This window comes from Achroia grisella, unplaced genomic scaffold (genome assembly GCF_030625045.1).
Source record: "Achroia grisella isolate CSIRO2021 unplaced genomic scaffold, CSIRO_AGI_Agris_v1 utg544, whole genome shotgun sequence".
Taxonomy (NCBI): Eukaryota; Metazoa; Arthropoda; class Insecta; order Lepidoptera; family Pyralidae; genus Achroia; species Achroia grisella.
The window spans coordinates 3,842,086-3,859,142 of record NW_026712929.1 but is presented as its reverse complement, the minus strand read 5'-3'; the positions used below and the strand labels follow the sequence as shown (position 1 = coordinate 3,859,142).

General features: G+C 35.3%; 1 protein-coding gene across 1 annotated transcript; it reads right to left on the bottom strand.

Moving 5' to 3' along the window:
- Window positions 1-8,299: 8,299 nt before the first annotated feature.
- Window positions 8,300-10,494, bottom strand: LOC131847903 (uncharacterized). The gene is made up of 4 exons (XM_059197607.1): window positions 9,712-10,494; window positions 9,438-9,530; window positions 8,956-9,106; window positions 8,300-8,472 (listed from the first exon to the last, which is right to left on the bottom strand). The coding sequence occupies exons 1-4, from the start codon at window positions 10,492-10,494 to the stop codon at window positions 8,300-8,302; spliced, it is 1,200 nt and encodes a 399-aa protein (XP_059053590.1).
- Between the last annotated feature and the right edge of the window lie 6,563 nt (window positions 10,495-17,057).

Genomic DNA, 17,057 nt, shown 5'->3' with positions numbered 1-17,057 from the left:
ATTTAATTAATTGAAATAGTTTATTTTTAATTAATATAGAAGTATGATTGCTTTTATTGGATATTTTTATTAATATACCTACAATCATATCGCGTTAACCACTTGACTTGGTACGTATGAATAGCAATATCGATGAGATCCAACCACACTAATTGCCAATTATGGCTGCGTAAATGAGAATAGGCCATTTACTCCCCGGATAGGAAACCGGTCGCTGAATATTATCGCCGCACAATGTTATATAAGTTTTAATTTATTATGAAAACTCCACTTTTTAAGAAGACTATATACCTGTCAAAATCTATTAGGCACATTGATTGTGAAATAAAAAGTATTATCCATCACGTTTAAAATCAAGAGTAAATTTACTGCTGCATATTCACTGAATATCTTCATCAAAATCACTATTGTATAACACAATATCTTACGTTTCGATAGTCGCGAGTTCGATTCACGTATGATACCTGTAAACATGAGTATTGTTATTACATTATCAATGAATTATGTGTATTATTTATAATAAAATTTATTGCAATACCAGTAAGAGCAATTTATCACATGTCAATAATATAAACGCATATATAATATTACAATAGTATCTAATCATTATTTATTTCTCGTATTAAATTCTGTTTTCGTTCATTATACATAGTGTGTTTTAAACCTTAGGTATCTTTACTAATGATAAAGATACCTAAGATTTTAAAATCTCTTAACCCGTTAGTAAAATTGTAATATAGGCCGGTGTCTGCTTAATATTTTTTTCAGTCACTATGTACCATATATTTTAAATTCTAATAATAACTTTCTGATCGCATCAATATAATCAATATAATGTATTTCAGAACGACCTTATTTCTTATAAAGGCACCGTTAAAGTCGTTACCGGACAAAGGAAGTCCATATAAAAGATAAGATGTAACTTGCTACGCTCGTCATCTGCTCATAATGATAATAGCTCACATAATTCCGGACAAAGGCGAGATGTGTCGAAAACAGACGAGAAATGTCGAGAACTTTCTCGCAGCACGCAATTCAGAGACAAATTCCCAGTATTAAGGGCCCTCCCCTCGTTTACGGATAGGACATTGTAACGGCAATGCATCAACGCTGAGACATAGATCTGGTTTAATACAGGTTTTATTTATCAACGGACTTCAAAATAGGTATTCTAAAATAATATATATTTTTTTGTAAATCTGTAATAATATCATAGGATATATAATAATATATTCTAAGTTTTTATTACTATATATAATAATAACTTAAGAAGATGTTATAACTTAGTTATAGGCAACGGACTATATTATTTACCAGCATATTTGCCACGCCAATAAAAAAAAATGTTATACGATATATTCTCTGTAACTTAAAATATTTCTTTTGTTCTTTAAGAATTAGTAGGGATTACTCAGTAACGTAATAAGATACAATGTGTAACCGGTTTTATTATTCAAATATGAAAAGTAGCCCCATTTGTTGGTGGAAGTGACGAAAGACTCGCACCTGGCTACTATGTGCAATGGTACGATGGCAATAGTAGGCTCCTCTTACGTGGAAATATTCATGCCCAACTGTGAAACGACAGGTGTCTTAATATAATGTAATGTGACAATTAATTTCTTCAACTGCCGTATCTCACTCTTCAACTGAAACATAACTTACAGACTAATAGTAGACCATTTGTGGCAAACGTAAAATCGATGCGATTTCGCTACGCAGGAGAGGCTGTAGTAGCCATCCAAGGCATTTCCTACTACTGCTCAGAAATATCCGAATATCAGGTCAATATCAGGGGCAATAGGCAATCCTTGATTTAAGTGTTGTGTGTATGCAGTTTTACTAAGCGATTCACTTGGATGGTAGAAATAGTAACCTATTCTACTAGAATAGATGGTAGAAACAAAGGTGACGCAGATGACTTTGTACACAGTCTACTTCAATATATTGTAATACATTTATGCAATACGGTTTCTTTATTGTAACGAAACTATCTATAAACGTTCTCAACACCTTTAAGAAAAAGGGTAAAAAGGGTATGGTGCACCATTAATATGTATGTACAGATGAAGAAATAAACAAAATGAAGTTTTTTGGAATCCCACAGAGACTGACAGTTAGATAAATAATTCTCGGATATTAGGTATGGGTGTATGTTTACCTTCTGCTTGCGACAGAGATATTAAATTGCAGTAAGTATGCTATTCCATGCGTAATGTGTACTTGTTATTATTAATTAATATTATAAGACGAAAGTTTGTGAGTGTAGATGGATGTTTGTTACTTTTTCACACATAAATTACTTTTGATGAAATTCTACAGCAGTATAGCTTACACATCACAATAAAATATAGGCTATAAATGTCACACTGGTGAAACCGCGGTCACAGCTAGTTTTAAATAAGTTTATATGTGAATAGGTATTATTATACATAGTTGGTACATGTACACATACGAATATAAAAATATAGGTGTTAAGTAATATCCAATTATTTTAAAAATAACATCCATAATTTCTTAACCCAAAACTGTTAATTTGTCTCAGAATAACGCACACTTTTTTTACTTTTATATACAACTGCAGATACGTAGGTAGTTTATATTGTTTTTCGAGCGAACCTAATCGTATCGGGGTAATATTGAGGTGAATCATCTTGGGGTGATTGTACGTTAGTATGAATATACCAGTATCCAGTTGTTTCTCTTGAATTAAATCAGTCTCTTTATATAATTCTCCATCAAAAAGAAGGTGGATTTATTTCAATATGAATTACTAACAAAAGGTCCCGGTAATCCTATCCACACGCATATGAATAAAAAAGTTGGGTTGTTTTTGTTGAAACGTTTAAAGGGAGACAGTATGTGTACGGAACACGGACATTATAATACAATTTAAAATTAATATAGGAGTATGTTCGAGTTCAGGCAGTCAAATTCATGCAGACTTAATATGTCATGCCTCGCATTACAGATGAGACGAGATATATTAGGTCTAGTGAAAGGCAATGTATGAGAAGCAGTGAAATTACAGGCATTACATCTTAGTCCGGTAAAGCAACGCTAGACCGGTACCACGGGCATAACGTGATGTCCATAGTACCGTTTATGTATCAGCAGCTAGTTTATGTATCACCATTATGTACATAAAAAGAAACACCTTTATTCATTTCCCGCGTTAATTTACTTCCCATATATCTTAATATACATTATTTTTATAATTAAAATAGAATTCACAGAATTCGCGCTTTTAAAAACAGATTGTGTGGTTAATGTTGTTCTACCATTTATAATTTAATGTTACTGAAATAGAGTTCAATTTAAATAAATCCGGTCTATTTCTCCGTAATGAATTTATTGTATAGTGGAACAAAAACCCCGGATATTTCTAATGCATGAATAATTCGGATACAAACGTTAATATGTATTCTATTCCACACGATCAAGGTGAACGACCCTATATCTTTTTGATGAGATTTATTTAATATAAATTTCTTATACAAAAAAGTCTTTTATGCCCATACCTACTACTCGTATATCTCCGTTTGATTATTAATGTTTTAAACATTTTTTGATATATTAAGATATAAATTTCTCTTAAATTATGAACGTATGAATGAAGACATCAATTGGGTATATCTAATCAAACATTTCAACAGAATGGTAAGACATCAATGGAGATCAAAGAATTGAAAATACAAAAGATATAAATGTACTTATTCCACTTTATTATTATGGTATGGTATTAAATATGCCAGAAAGAAGATATGTACAGTATTCTGAGAGGGTATTTCTATCTAAATTAACTTTACTGTCAGTAACTTGCTTTGGAATTGTATTCAGGTTTGAGGGGTGAGATTTGGCAGTATATGGCATAATCTGCTGTAGGGAATATAATATCGGGAAATGTATATCTATCTATCTCAGAGAATATACCATATACAATACTCAGAAATGGCAAGGTATACCGAGGTAAGATACACTAACATGATGTATGTCATGGTGTCTATGGTGCTGTTCATGTTTATAGTCGACAGTTATACCTTTCTGTCAAATGGTACGTTAGCTTACTTACCATTTCTATTATCTATATATTTAAAAATCACAAATCTAATAATAATGCCATGCGGAGATTAAAAACTCATTGATGACTTCAATCACAACAGGGTTGCCATTTATATTAAAATATAAAATATAATAAGAATTAAAATGAAACGTTTTGTGTAACATGCCACTAGAACATTACGGACATCCCTCACAGTTATAAAATGGTAATCTGTACTGCAAGCGAATCGTGGAATATAATTTTATATTTCAATGGAGGAGCGGGTGATGAACTAAACACAGCGGTAGGACTATTATGTTATTCCCGTTCTAATTTAAACAAAAGTTAATGAACCATAACTAATAAATACTAGCTGTCCCAGCAAACGTTGTTTTGCGATATAAATTAAAAGTGCTATTAAATATAGGGGTTGGTGATGGAAGGGTAAAATTAAAGGGTGAAAATTAGGATTGTATGTATTTTTTAATACCACATTATAAAAAAAAAATGTTAGAGGTGGCCAACCCTTATCACTTAGAGTCATGAAAAATAGATAATAGCTGATTCTCAGACCTACTGAATAAACATATAAAGTTTCATAAAAATCGGATCAAATTTCATCAAATCCGTTTCAGAGAAGTATGGTATAGTTACCATACTACTCGAAAATGGCTTGACCGATCTTATTTATAAAATAATCTTTAAGATTACGTCCAAGTAAACATAACATACATTATTGTCTATAATTATATATTTTTTTTATTTCAATGCATTCAAAATAAGAACATGTTTTTAGTCTCTGAGGCTAAAGGCAAATAGATGCAGCAATAACTGTCAGTTTCTATTTGTTTCAGTAGTGAATTGTATGCAATAATGGAATTATATAGTCGAGTCTCATGTGTAATAAGTACGACGTGTGTAATCGCAGAATTAATTATTTAAATCCAATGTAACATGAATTACATTAGTCAATAACTGAATGTATTTCATTACTCTGACTTAGAGACACTAAAGGCCGTCAGTTTGAATCTGAGAACGCCAATTATGTGTTATTATTAATAACACATAATTGGCATTCTCAGATTTGATTTAATTCTTCAACGACAAACTGAATTAATTTGAGAGATGGCGGTAGGCTCGCTGTGCACGAAGTTAAACATACCCTGGTCATACTGGATTGATAGCTACACGCAGCCATCTTTGGTAATGCTTTGGTACGTTGTTGACCGCACAATCCTTCCGTCTTGATATGAAATGGAACGCAATCTAATTAGAAAAAAAAACTTTTTTTTCTGATGTGTGATCTATGCTATGAATGTGATTTGTAACTTTTTCGATGTTAAAATATATATAATTGTAAAATGCACAAGTATTTCATGAAGAAGTGTCTTATCAGAAATATGTGGGCTTTTTTTATAGAAATGGTATGGTGTAGGCGTGACCTGCGGTAACAGTTTAGGAGAGCGAAGGCAGGTGATCTGTAACGAATTCATCACGAATTAACCGTGATAGTTTCCATGGGAACCGCGTGGAGGTCTACCTAATACCTAATATACCCTAGTATATTGTTAGCAAGCGGGCGTCCCTTTATATAAATTCTTCTGCCCAGTTACATATATTATACTATACATTACATATAACTGAGTAGAAGAAAGTATGTTGAGAGAGTATATGTTAAACGTTGCGTTCAGTACAACGTCGTCAGGTAATAATTTATCTGAAAATATATACTACATACATTTTGTAAGTAACTTAGTAAAAATCTGGTAGAAATTAAGGTCTAGCATAAACGTCCCAACACGGAGAGTGCTTTCCGGCACATGTCAGAATTTTCCTGTTAAACATTTTCAGTAAGGCACTTGTTATAGCTTGTAGCGTGCATGCCAATAACGGATCTTGAAAAATTCACTTACTGCCTAGTATACTAATATTATAAAAGGAAAAGTGTATATGGAAACACATATTGTGTTATAAATATTTAGATACACTAGCGAATATAGTTTTTATGTCATGTAACTTATTATCATCTATAATAAATTATTTGAAGATAAGCGTCAAAGGCTTTACTTATAAGATATTTAATATGTACCCTTTATACAAATTTAGATCCGTAACAGAGTCCTAATATAAGTAATGCAAATAACAGATGGTTATATTTAGAACGTAGGGTTTGTTTAACTTACTCAGTTTATTATTAGAGCTAATATCCACAAAGTATCCAGTTTATCCGGTATAATTATCCTAAAAATCCTGTTGTTAAGTTCCATCCGCAAAAAGATAAAAAGATCACGTCGCTTTGGTTATTTGTGTCGCCCCTGAACTTTGCCGAAGACGGACGGTGAGCAATAAAACTGAATGTTATCTCGCTAATTTTTTCCCTCGCCTCAGATCTGGTGATTTCAGTCGCCATAACCGGAATCTACGGAGAACCGGAACGATTATGACACGACTTAGCGAAAATTCTGTAGAAATCGAAAATTGTCGGTAAAAGTTTATCCGAGAAAGAGCTGAATTACAAATCCGTACCTCCAATTCTGAGATAAAGAAATATCTGGTTACATAGATGAGTCGATAGAGTGATTGTGTTATATATAAAAAAATGTATATCGATAGAATTCAATTTTATTTTATTAGGACCTGAGTGGAACTTCATCTGAAAGTTAATCAAGAGGGAAACGTGTTTCATGCAATTTGTACACCAATTTGACCCTTATAACAGCCAACAAGGTCCTTCATAATGTTTTCGTTTTAAAAACGAGCTTGTTTCGACGTCGTTTGTTTTGTCAGAATATTGAATGGGTACTTATATTGAACAGGTAAATGCAATAGACACCCACTTCTAAAATTTAATCGTTTTTTGTGATTTGAATAATTTCCGAATTACGGTATCAACATACATGTTCTTTTTTAACATTGACTTAACTTTTCTTTGACACTATGATTTGTCATCTAAATCTATAAAAATAATATAGGCATATTAATCCCAGCATTGACTTGTAACCTGCAGTGCTCTATAACAGCAATATAGTTAAAATTTTAAATATTTAAAAATCGAATGCTATATATGTTACAAGGTGTACATGCGATAAAGTCGCAAACTACTTTACTTATATTACTTATATATTATGTCTAGAAACTAAAGAATTGTACTTTTCAGGAATATAATAAGATCAAAGAATAAGATCTCATAAGGTTCCACAATGCGCACGTGATACTCCTGGTGTTTCAAGTGTCCATAGGCTACGATAAACATATACCATCACATGGGCCATGGGTTTGATTACCATATCGTATAAAAAAATATCACCTTTCTTATAGTACATATTTTTAATATATATATAAATAATGTTTAAACATTTTTTACAGCTAATCGAACACGTGCTGATGTGGTTTGTATGAAGAATAATTTGATTTTACCCAACAGCCGGAGAAAGGAAGGTAATTTGTGTTCTAACTTTCGGACTTCCCTAGGGAAATACCTCTTTCACTTTCAGTAATATTGTTGAAATTCGCGCTGTTATATCCTTTTTGTTACAAATTGTATAATTATGTTTATCTGTCATTTACAGTTGGGATATGCAGTAAAGATTCGACTCGTTTTGTATTTCCATTTATCACTAGTAGGAATATATACATCGTTGTATTTACTATGATGAGAAGGAACTAAATTTCGAACTAAATTTTGATCTTATTACTTAAAAAGAGTTTGAATAGCAAACTCTTTTTAAGTTATTCCTAAATTTTACTCCTTAAATTATGTTTAAATTAAATCTTATAATATGATAATATAAAATTAATAAATACATAAACAAAATTTGCTGATTGATATTAATGATTATTACTTGCATTGTTATAATATAAACTTTACAAAATTGATGAGATGACAAAATATGAGTATATTATTCTTCTCTTACTTACTATTATGGCACTAGTACATGTAAAAGTTATATGTAGAGACAAGAAATAAATACGCTAAGTCACCTGGTCAATATGGTAACAGTAAATATTTATAGATAGTAAATATCTTTGATTTATCGTGAGGGAGTCACAATCAGCCATAGAAATATAATGTACCATATATTGAATAACTGAAATATTTTATCAACTACTTTTATATATTATTATTAGATATTTATCAACTATTCAAAAAATAGTTTTCCATCTTTTAATAAAAACATTTTTTTTAATAATTTCTGAACAATACACGAGTGTCTTACTAATATATTGCAAAAAAAAAATATAACATCTTCTCTGAATTTAGTCTATGAACTTTGAGAATTGTATTATGATTACCAAGTAGGTCGTACAAAGACTGGTATAGCTCAGTGGCAGAGACATATTGAGTCTTATTACTCCCCAGAGGGCATAGGCGAATTCGCTCTCCCTAGTCAACTGAAAAAATGCTTTTACTCGCCGCCGGTCGATTTTCTCTGTAAATGAATAATTTTCAATAGATAAAATTAGCAAATAAATAGCTCTGAACTGTCGCTTGAGAATAGAACTGATAATCTTATTATCTCTGGTGAGACATAGAAAGTATTTTTATTTACACAGTTATTTATTACTAAGGTAAACATTGTAAATAGAATTCTACGAGTCATCTAGTACTGCCGTTTTATTGTAGATATTTGTAGATACACTATTTATAAAGGGATAAATATTTTAATGGTAGATAGTGAAGTATATATATATATATAGTTTTTGATTAAAGAATACAAAAAATAAACTTTGAATATATTAATATCAAAAGAGTTTCTCAACACGTCCTGCAGTTTTTTAAAAATAAGGTTATAGTTAAGTTACACCCGTCAGAAAAATTGCAATCAACTATGATTGTTTCATCCTACAGGAAGCAATAATTGTAACTGCTATCCACCATAGGTATGGTAAATACAACTTTAATACAAACATACCTAGTTGGGCCCCATTCATGGCATCATGAAGCATTGTCCGAATATTTGCAACTTGCGTAGTTGTAATACTGGAATAATAGCACGGAAAAATCACTAGCAATGTGTATTTAAGACAACGGGCAGAAATGTAGATTACTGTTGCGTCCTTTGTCTGCAATATAAAAAATATAATTATTTATGTAACGTTAAGTTGTTGATTACATATTTCACTATATGTATATAAGATGCAAATATTATTTTATATGTTTAGTTACAAATATAAAATATCTATTAATATTATAAATGGCAAAATGTTTTATTAACTCTAGGGGCCCTAATAGCTTAGCTAATCGGAATAAACTGTAGTATACAGATCCTGTTTACTATATAGTAGGACATAGAAATCTGGTGATTAAAATTATTCCTATCGCACTAATAAAGAGTTGTGTATAATTTGAATGTAATATAAAAACTAGTAAAGACCGTATATAACTCATACTAACATTATTGTCCGAGCTATCAATTTGTAGTGTTTTGAATAAAATCCTCAGCAGCATGGTCGTACTCAGTCCAGAGCAAAATAAGGATATAATCATCTGTAACATAATTATTTGATTAAATGTTTTAACGAGAAAGCTGACGTTTTGATCTGCCGGAGTCATAATTAACTGAAACTCTCTGTCAACTACTGTAGAACTCTTTGTAGTGTTAGCGTATATAAATTTCTAATTTTATGCATTATATCAAGAACAATTACTGTCATAACTAAAAACTTACCGGTAAACTCATTGTTGAGTTAAGTTGCTCAGCGCACTTGTGTAATAGTTCGTACATTCTGTGCATAGAACTAATATCAAGTTTTGTGTTATTTGACAAGGCTTCAAACGGTTTTTGTTCATCATTTATGTATTTTTCTTCAAATGTTTTAGAAATATGACCTTTTATAACACGAACTCTTAAATAAATAGACCTGAGTAATGTACAGAAAAATACTTGTTCCAAATCGTGAGCTATACGAGATAAGTAGATCAACACCGAAAAGTAGTCATATTCACTGTTCAAATAAAACATGAGTAGAAGGTATTCAATTATACTATATAATATACAGATTAATATCCAAATAAAAATTCTACTATTAGAGACGATAATGCTGCAATCCTTGATGTTTAATTTCTCATCAAACTTGTTCAGATTTTCGAAGAAACTTTCTAATGTCTTCTTTTTAGAAGTCATAGTAATGAATACGAGAAGCAGAAACTCAATGCATGTTGTAGATTGTATTACTAAATACGATGATGTCGCAGTTGATCGACGAAGTATTGCAAAAGCTAATATACATGCCATCAAGAAAATGCTGTACACATAACTTAACCATAGCCGCACTTTTCCATATTTCAATAAATATAATCGATTAAATCCCAACACTGCTTGAACAATTATTATATAGTTCATACGATAAGCATAACTTTGGCTTTCTTTAGGTAAAATTTGAGTTTCTTTTGATGGAACCACTTGTATGGGCGTAACTTTAGAAACGGAAATCTTTTTTAAATTATTCATTGTTTTGGTTTCAATGCGCATACCTATTGAGTTACAGTTGCTGACTGCCGTTCAAATATATTAAAGTTATAAATTAATTACATTAATGAAGACAGTCATAACACTCGATTGCTGATAATAATCTTTCATTTATGTAATGGCTATTAGACTTATAGTAATCATTGTCGTAACAATTTTGTTTAATTTTGTAAATTAATATGTTACCATACTATTTATAGCCTAATACTACATAACTAATTATAGCATTTAATACTAACAAAATATTATAGCACCAATAAAGTAAATTAAATATTATCATTTTATTATGTATATAAATAAATATTTTTACTGATTGAAGAAGGTACTTTTTTCTTACATAGACATAAATAATATGAATTGGTAAAACAAATCTTACTAAGGTTCAACTTTTGTTATAAACTAAAATAATATCTAATATATTATATATATTATTTCTAAAGCCGATCAATCTTGTACATAGAAAAGTGACCGAGCCAAGTTCTTAACTATTAGAACTCCAGTGAGTGTTTGAAGTTAGAACAAGGAGTCTAACAAAGAATAAAGATACTGAAAACTGTGTTCAATTTATGGCCTAGTAATAAGCTAAACTAAGCAATGATTGATGGTTTGTTCGCAAAGGATATAAGGCAGTATGTGGGAATTAACCTTGGTGGTATTACGTCAAAATACGGAAGATTGATAGCAGCCCGTGACTCAGACAAGAATTTATAAAGCTTTCGGTTTTAATACAAAGCGGTTTTGTAACGAAGGCATGTTAGGAGCATAACGTAAAAAATATCGTTACAGTATTTATTGTAATAATAAAAAAAAATCTTAGATTCCATTTTAAAAAGCGGTCGACTATAATTCTTAGTCTTAGTCTTAGTCTTATGTATACTTCTATGTTAAAGGGGGTGGTGGTGGTCAAAAGGGGGTGGATTAATTTATTGACACAAAAAGTATACGTTCTTCCTTGTAAATACTATGTATATGTGAAATTTCATTACGACGAGGTAACACACAACAAAACAAATAATCTCACTTTCACATTTAGAATTTTAGTAATGACTACTATTTTCTTTACATTATTGTGACGACTTTGAAGCTACGAGTATGGTTGTCGTCCTTTGATTGAAGGCTAGGGACATATATGTATATAGGCATAAGTATCAATCACATACAAATCATACGATTTGATTTGATTGCTATCTATACAACAATAAAATTGTTTCGCGGAATAGCCAAATATCACTGAAATGACTGAAATATTCACGTTTTTAACAAAACTATTAAGATGTAGAAATAATATTACAAACTCACCGAATCAAGAAATTTGAAGTATTATTCTTACCCGATACGAGGATATGATGACGATGTGATATGGTGACATTCTTTAGAAAAGGTTAATCTTTGTTCTGTGGGAACGGAATAAACAATAAATTCCAATTAAGTAGTAGAATCAATTAGTATGTATAATAAAAGGAAATACCTTAATAATTTAAAATGACAAACCCCTTTTTTATTGGTTATTATTACTCTACGTAGATCAATATTATAAATGCAATGCAATATTTTATTGAACATTATGAAAATCATTTTAAGGCTATAATTTGTAGTTTGTCTGTTTGTTTGTTTGTCGTTTTAAAAAGAGTAATAACAAAACTAAGAGAGAATAATATTGGTTAGAAATGCCAGATCCTGACCCCAATTATAAGAAATTCCATGAATATTATAGATAATTTATCTTACTATACACAAAGTAGGCAGTAGAATAATTTTATATATAAAAAGAAATAAATGAAAGAAGACGATTATAGATACAAAAAAGTACATTGAACCTGAAACTTCTAACGAAATAATTGATATTCAAACAGAGTCAATAACATTAACATCACAACGTTATGAAAGAAAACAAATATAATTACCTAAAAATCCATGGAACTAACCATGTATTAGAGGTTTTTATAGAAATATCTTGAATAACATTAATATCCGTGCTATTATATTGTGACGTAAAAATCATAACCTATAAAACATCTGACTGTAACTAAAATCATAATCAAGATAACATACAGATCTCCTTGCATTGAGGAAGAATTAGCGAGTTAACATTGAATTCGAGGCGTTGTTATGATACTGTAATGAAAAAATCATAACCTTTATAACACACTTCTTCTTCTTCAACTTAGCCATCTGCAATCGGCGATGGCGATCTTTATCGTTCCTGAAAACCACCATCCTAAACCACCGCTTGAGGTTTTTCAACCAACCACCCTGTATGATTAATTGTAGAAGACTGTATTTTTCATTCATTATAAATCTCGCTATAACTACAAGCATCATCTAGATGATATATGATGATATATTGGGGTGTATTGCAGCGTCTAATGAATTGTGGCCTTGGAATCTCACCAGTCGGCCTGTAAAGGAGGTGGGTTTTTCCACTGATCGCAGACGTTCTGCAAACTCTCGCCAGTGGCTCCAAGTAGCTGTAGTGGAAACAGCGGCCACACCCCGGTAAACCGCGTCGGCTCGCGGGCTAAACCGGGTCGAGGGGGCCTGCCGTTGAGGCAGGTTGTACAGCGGATACCTCCCGCTTAGTGCACGAAGTCTATCCCGGTGGAAAAGGCGACTCATCGCAGATATGCAACGAGTTTGGCGGACCCGGCGGGATAGCAAGGCCTGGTGGACGGCTTAGGGTAATGATAGAGGACAGAGTTATCATTGGCCAGACACATCATCTGAACCTGTCTCCAGTCGTATCGGTCTCTCCGCTCCACTGGATCAAGATGGGAGAAGACGAGGGTGTGCACATGTGTTTGCGCGTACGCTTGTGCACCTAAATATCTCCTGCGCAACTGACTGCTTCCGAATATGGACTCCGATTTGACGGAAAGTCCCGTGGCGATGGGTCGAGGTAGAGAGGTCCGATTTGATGCATATTGGGCTTTGTCTGAGACCTGCACGCGGGCGGCTCCTTCTCTGATCAGGGGGACAGAGAGGGCTCGGCAGCACCTGGAGCGGCAAAGCAGCCCTATTCAGGGAAGCACTGCTTTCCCTGCTCAGCCAGGGAGGGGGCTAGAAAAGGTGTCCTAAAAATTGCTCACCCCAACACTTTAGGACGGTAGCAACCGCGGCTGCCTCCGCATCGTTAAACTCGCGGTCGACGCCACAGAAAGAAGTATACAAATAATAAAATCCCTATTATGACATTCGGCGCGTGGAATGTACGTACCCTGCTTGATCGCGATGAAAATATCTGCCCCGAACGGAAAACCGCCATTGTTGCCCGTGAACTTCGTCGCTATGATATAGATGTGGCTGCTCTCAGCGAAACACACCTAGCTGATGAAGGGGAGCTGGTGGAATGCGGTGGCGAGTATACTTTCTTTTGGAAGGGACTCGCTGCCTCTGAGACGCGTCGGTCAGGTGTTGGATTTGCGATTAAGAATAGACTTGTTAACCAGCTACAAGAGTGTCCGGTTCATATTTTGTACCGCGTTACCACACTGCGCCTACACCTGGACAAAGACAACTGTCTTAATGTCATCAGTATCTATGCGCCGACTATGGATAAGTCTGATGACATTAAGGATCAGTTTTATGAAGAGCTTTCAAGCTGTATCGAAAGCGTAAGACCTAAAGAGCAGATTCTCCTGTTGGGTGATTTTAATGCCAGGGTAGGACGGGATTACGATGCATGGCCCAATGTTTTGGGTAGGCATGGAGTTGGTTCCATGAACAGCAACGGCCAGCTTTTACTCAGTTTATGTGCATAATTCCATCTTGCAATAACGAGTATCTTGTTTAGGCTTCCCGCTAAATACAAAAATACATGGATGCACCCAAGATCCAAACACTGGCATCTAATTGACTACGCAATCGTTCGGCAACGTGACGTCTCCCAAGTCGTCGTCACCCGCGTCATGCGTGGTGCGCACTGCTGGACTGACCATAGGCTTGTTGTTGCTAAGTTGCATCTTCGCCTCTATCGTCCTCGAAGATCTGGTAGATCAAAGCCCAATGCGAGTCTTAACGTAGATGGGCTTCAAGATCTTGAGATGAGGAAAGAATATGCTCGATCTTTGGTCTCTGGTTTGCCATCCATCAACAAAGACGGCGGCATTGTGGATTGCGACTGGAGTGCTTTATCTTCTCACATACTGAACACGGCCACAACTACTTTGGGTAGTAGAGTCCGTAAGAACGAGGACTGGTTTGATGAGAATGATGAAGTATTGACGGAAGCAATTGACAAGCATCGCCGTCTCCTCCGACAACACCGCGGAGCTGACCAAAATGTGAGCGTTGCGGAGATCAGACAAAGTAATCTGCAGCTGAGGCGATTATCTAGGGAGGCCAAAGACAAGTGGTGGCGAGAGAAGGCTCAACAGATTCAGTGGCTCGTTGACACGAATCAGCTCGGAGAATTTTACGGCGAGGTTCGGAAATTAATTGGCACAACCTCTATTGCCAAAATACCGTTAAAGCCGCTGTCTGGAGTAGGTTTACTTAAGAGCAAAGAGGAAGTACTTGCACGATGGGCAGAACACTTCAGCACTCTGCTAAATGTGGACCGGGCTGCTGACCTGGAACACATTCGTTCGATTCCGCAACTCCCTGTCGCTACTGAGCTGGACGAGACACTCACTCGTGAGGAGATTGCTCTCGCCATCAAACAACAGCAAAATAAGCGTGCGGTGGGCATTGACTCTATACCGGGAGAACTGTTTAAATACGGCGGTGATGAATTGTATTCAGCTATATGGGAACATTTTGTTCGTATGTGGCAAGAGGAATAAGTCCCATCTACTTTTAAAGTATCACGTATCAGGGCCCTATATAAGAACAAGGGTGACCGGTCCGATTGTAATTCATACCGTGGTATTTCGCTACTATCAGTCCCTGGAAAAGTCTTTGCACGAGTGTTGCTGAACCGCCTTATGACGCTTTCCGAAAAACTTCTTCCCGAAACCCAGTTCGGCTTCCGGCCAGAACGAGGTACGTGTGAGGCTATATTCTCAGTGAGACAACTACAGGAGAAGAGCAGAGAGCAAGATCGTCCTTTATATCTCTGTTTTGTTGACCTTGAGAAGGCCTTCGATAGTGTGCCTCGTGAAGCCCTGTGGCTTGTACTTCACAAAATCGGATGTACAGAGAAGTTCGTGAGACTTCTAAGACTCCTGCATGACGACATGCAGTGCTGCGTCGCTGTTAACGACGAACAGTCCAATTTTTTCCCCGTCACCTGTGGGGTAAAACAGGGGTGCGTTCTAGCACCCACATTGTTCGCGTTATACTTTTCAGTCGTAGTCCAAGAGGTCTCACAAACGACTTCTGAAGGTGTTCGCATTCGATTTCGCACGGACGGCAATATTTTTAATCTAGCCAGACTGAAAGCCCGCACCAAAGTGTCGCATGCCGTGATCACTGAGTTGATGTACGCTGATGACCTGTGCTTCGTAGCAGAATCCCCAGGGGGCCTGCAACAGCTAATGTCCGATTTCCACGAGTCGTGCCAAAAATTTGGCTTAAAAATCAGTGTCAAAAAGACGGAGGTGATGTCTTTGGATACTCATGGTCGCGAGTCACTGAATATTACACTCGGAGGGGATGAGCTGAAGCAAGGAAGGAGGTGGATAAGTTTCGCTACCTGGGTAGCACAATATCATCTAAGTGTGATCATGATGCAGAGATCAACAGCAGAATCGGTGCTGCTGCAGCGGCCTTTGGCAAGCTGGACTCTAAGGTCTTTAACTCGCACGACTTTAGGTTGGCAACGAAGATCAATGTCTACATGGCAGTCGTGCTGCCCAACATCTTATACTCTGCCGAAACGTGGACAGTATATCGCCGTCACATCCGTATGCTAGACCGATTCCACCTCAAGTGCTTACGGATAATACTTCATATCCGATGGTCTGACTGCGTACGGAATACTGAAGTGCTGCGAAGGGCCAATGTCGGTGGTATTGAGTCTTATATTATGCGGCGTCAGCTTCGGTGGTGCGGGCATGTGACGCGTATGATGGAGGAAAGAATGGCTAAGTGCATCTTTTACTCAGAACTTGAGGAAGGCAAGCGGAAGCATGGCGGACAACTCCTCAGGTACAAAGATGTGCTGAAGCGACACATGAAGCAGTGCGACATCAATCCTTCGATGTGGGAGCAGCAGGCTGCCGAACGGCCGGAGTGGAGAGCGCTTGTTAATTCTAGCATCAAAGCTTTTGAAAACCGGCGGCTCCTTGAGCTGGATGCCAGACGTGACAAGCTGAAAGCCCGACCATCTGCGGCTATCAGCTATAATTATATGAGCGGTGTGCTCTCATGCCCGCAATGTGCGAGGATTTTTACACACAAAATAGGCTACATAAGTCACATGCGAGCACATCAACGACAAAATCGGAACTGAAGATAGTCGCCGTGGCCGAAATCGGCCTGGATTACATCATCATCATATTGCATCGAGGAAAAAATAGTCTAAACCAATTCCGAGGTGTTCATTAGACCCGCGACTGTAAACAAATAGGCTTCCATTAAAAAGTAGGCCGTGATGGCAAACCGTC

Excerpts from the sequence above, each read along its gene's own strand:
- LOC131847903 (XM_059197607.1), bottom strand. The coding sequence starts at position 10,494 with ATGAATAATTTAAAAAAGATTTCCGTTTCTAAAGTTACGCCCATACAA. Across the intron at positions 9,107-9,437 it reads TTGATAGCTCGGACAATAAT|ACAAAGGACGCAACAGTAAT; the intron begins GTTAGTATGAGT and ends TTTATATTGCAG. Across the intron at positions 8,473-8,955 it reads CATGAATGGGGCCCAACTAG|AGAAAATCGACCGGCGGCGA; the intron begins GTATGTTTGTAT and ends ATTCATTTACAG.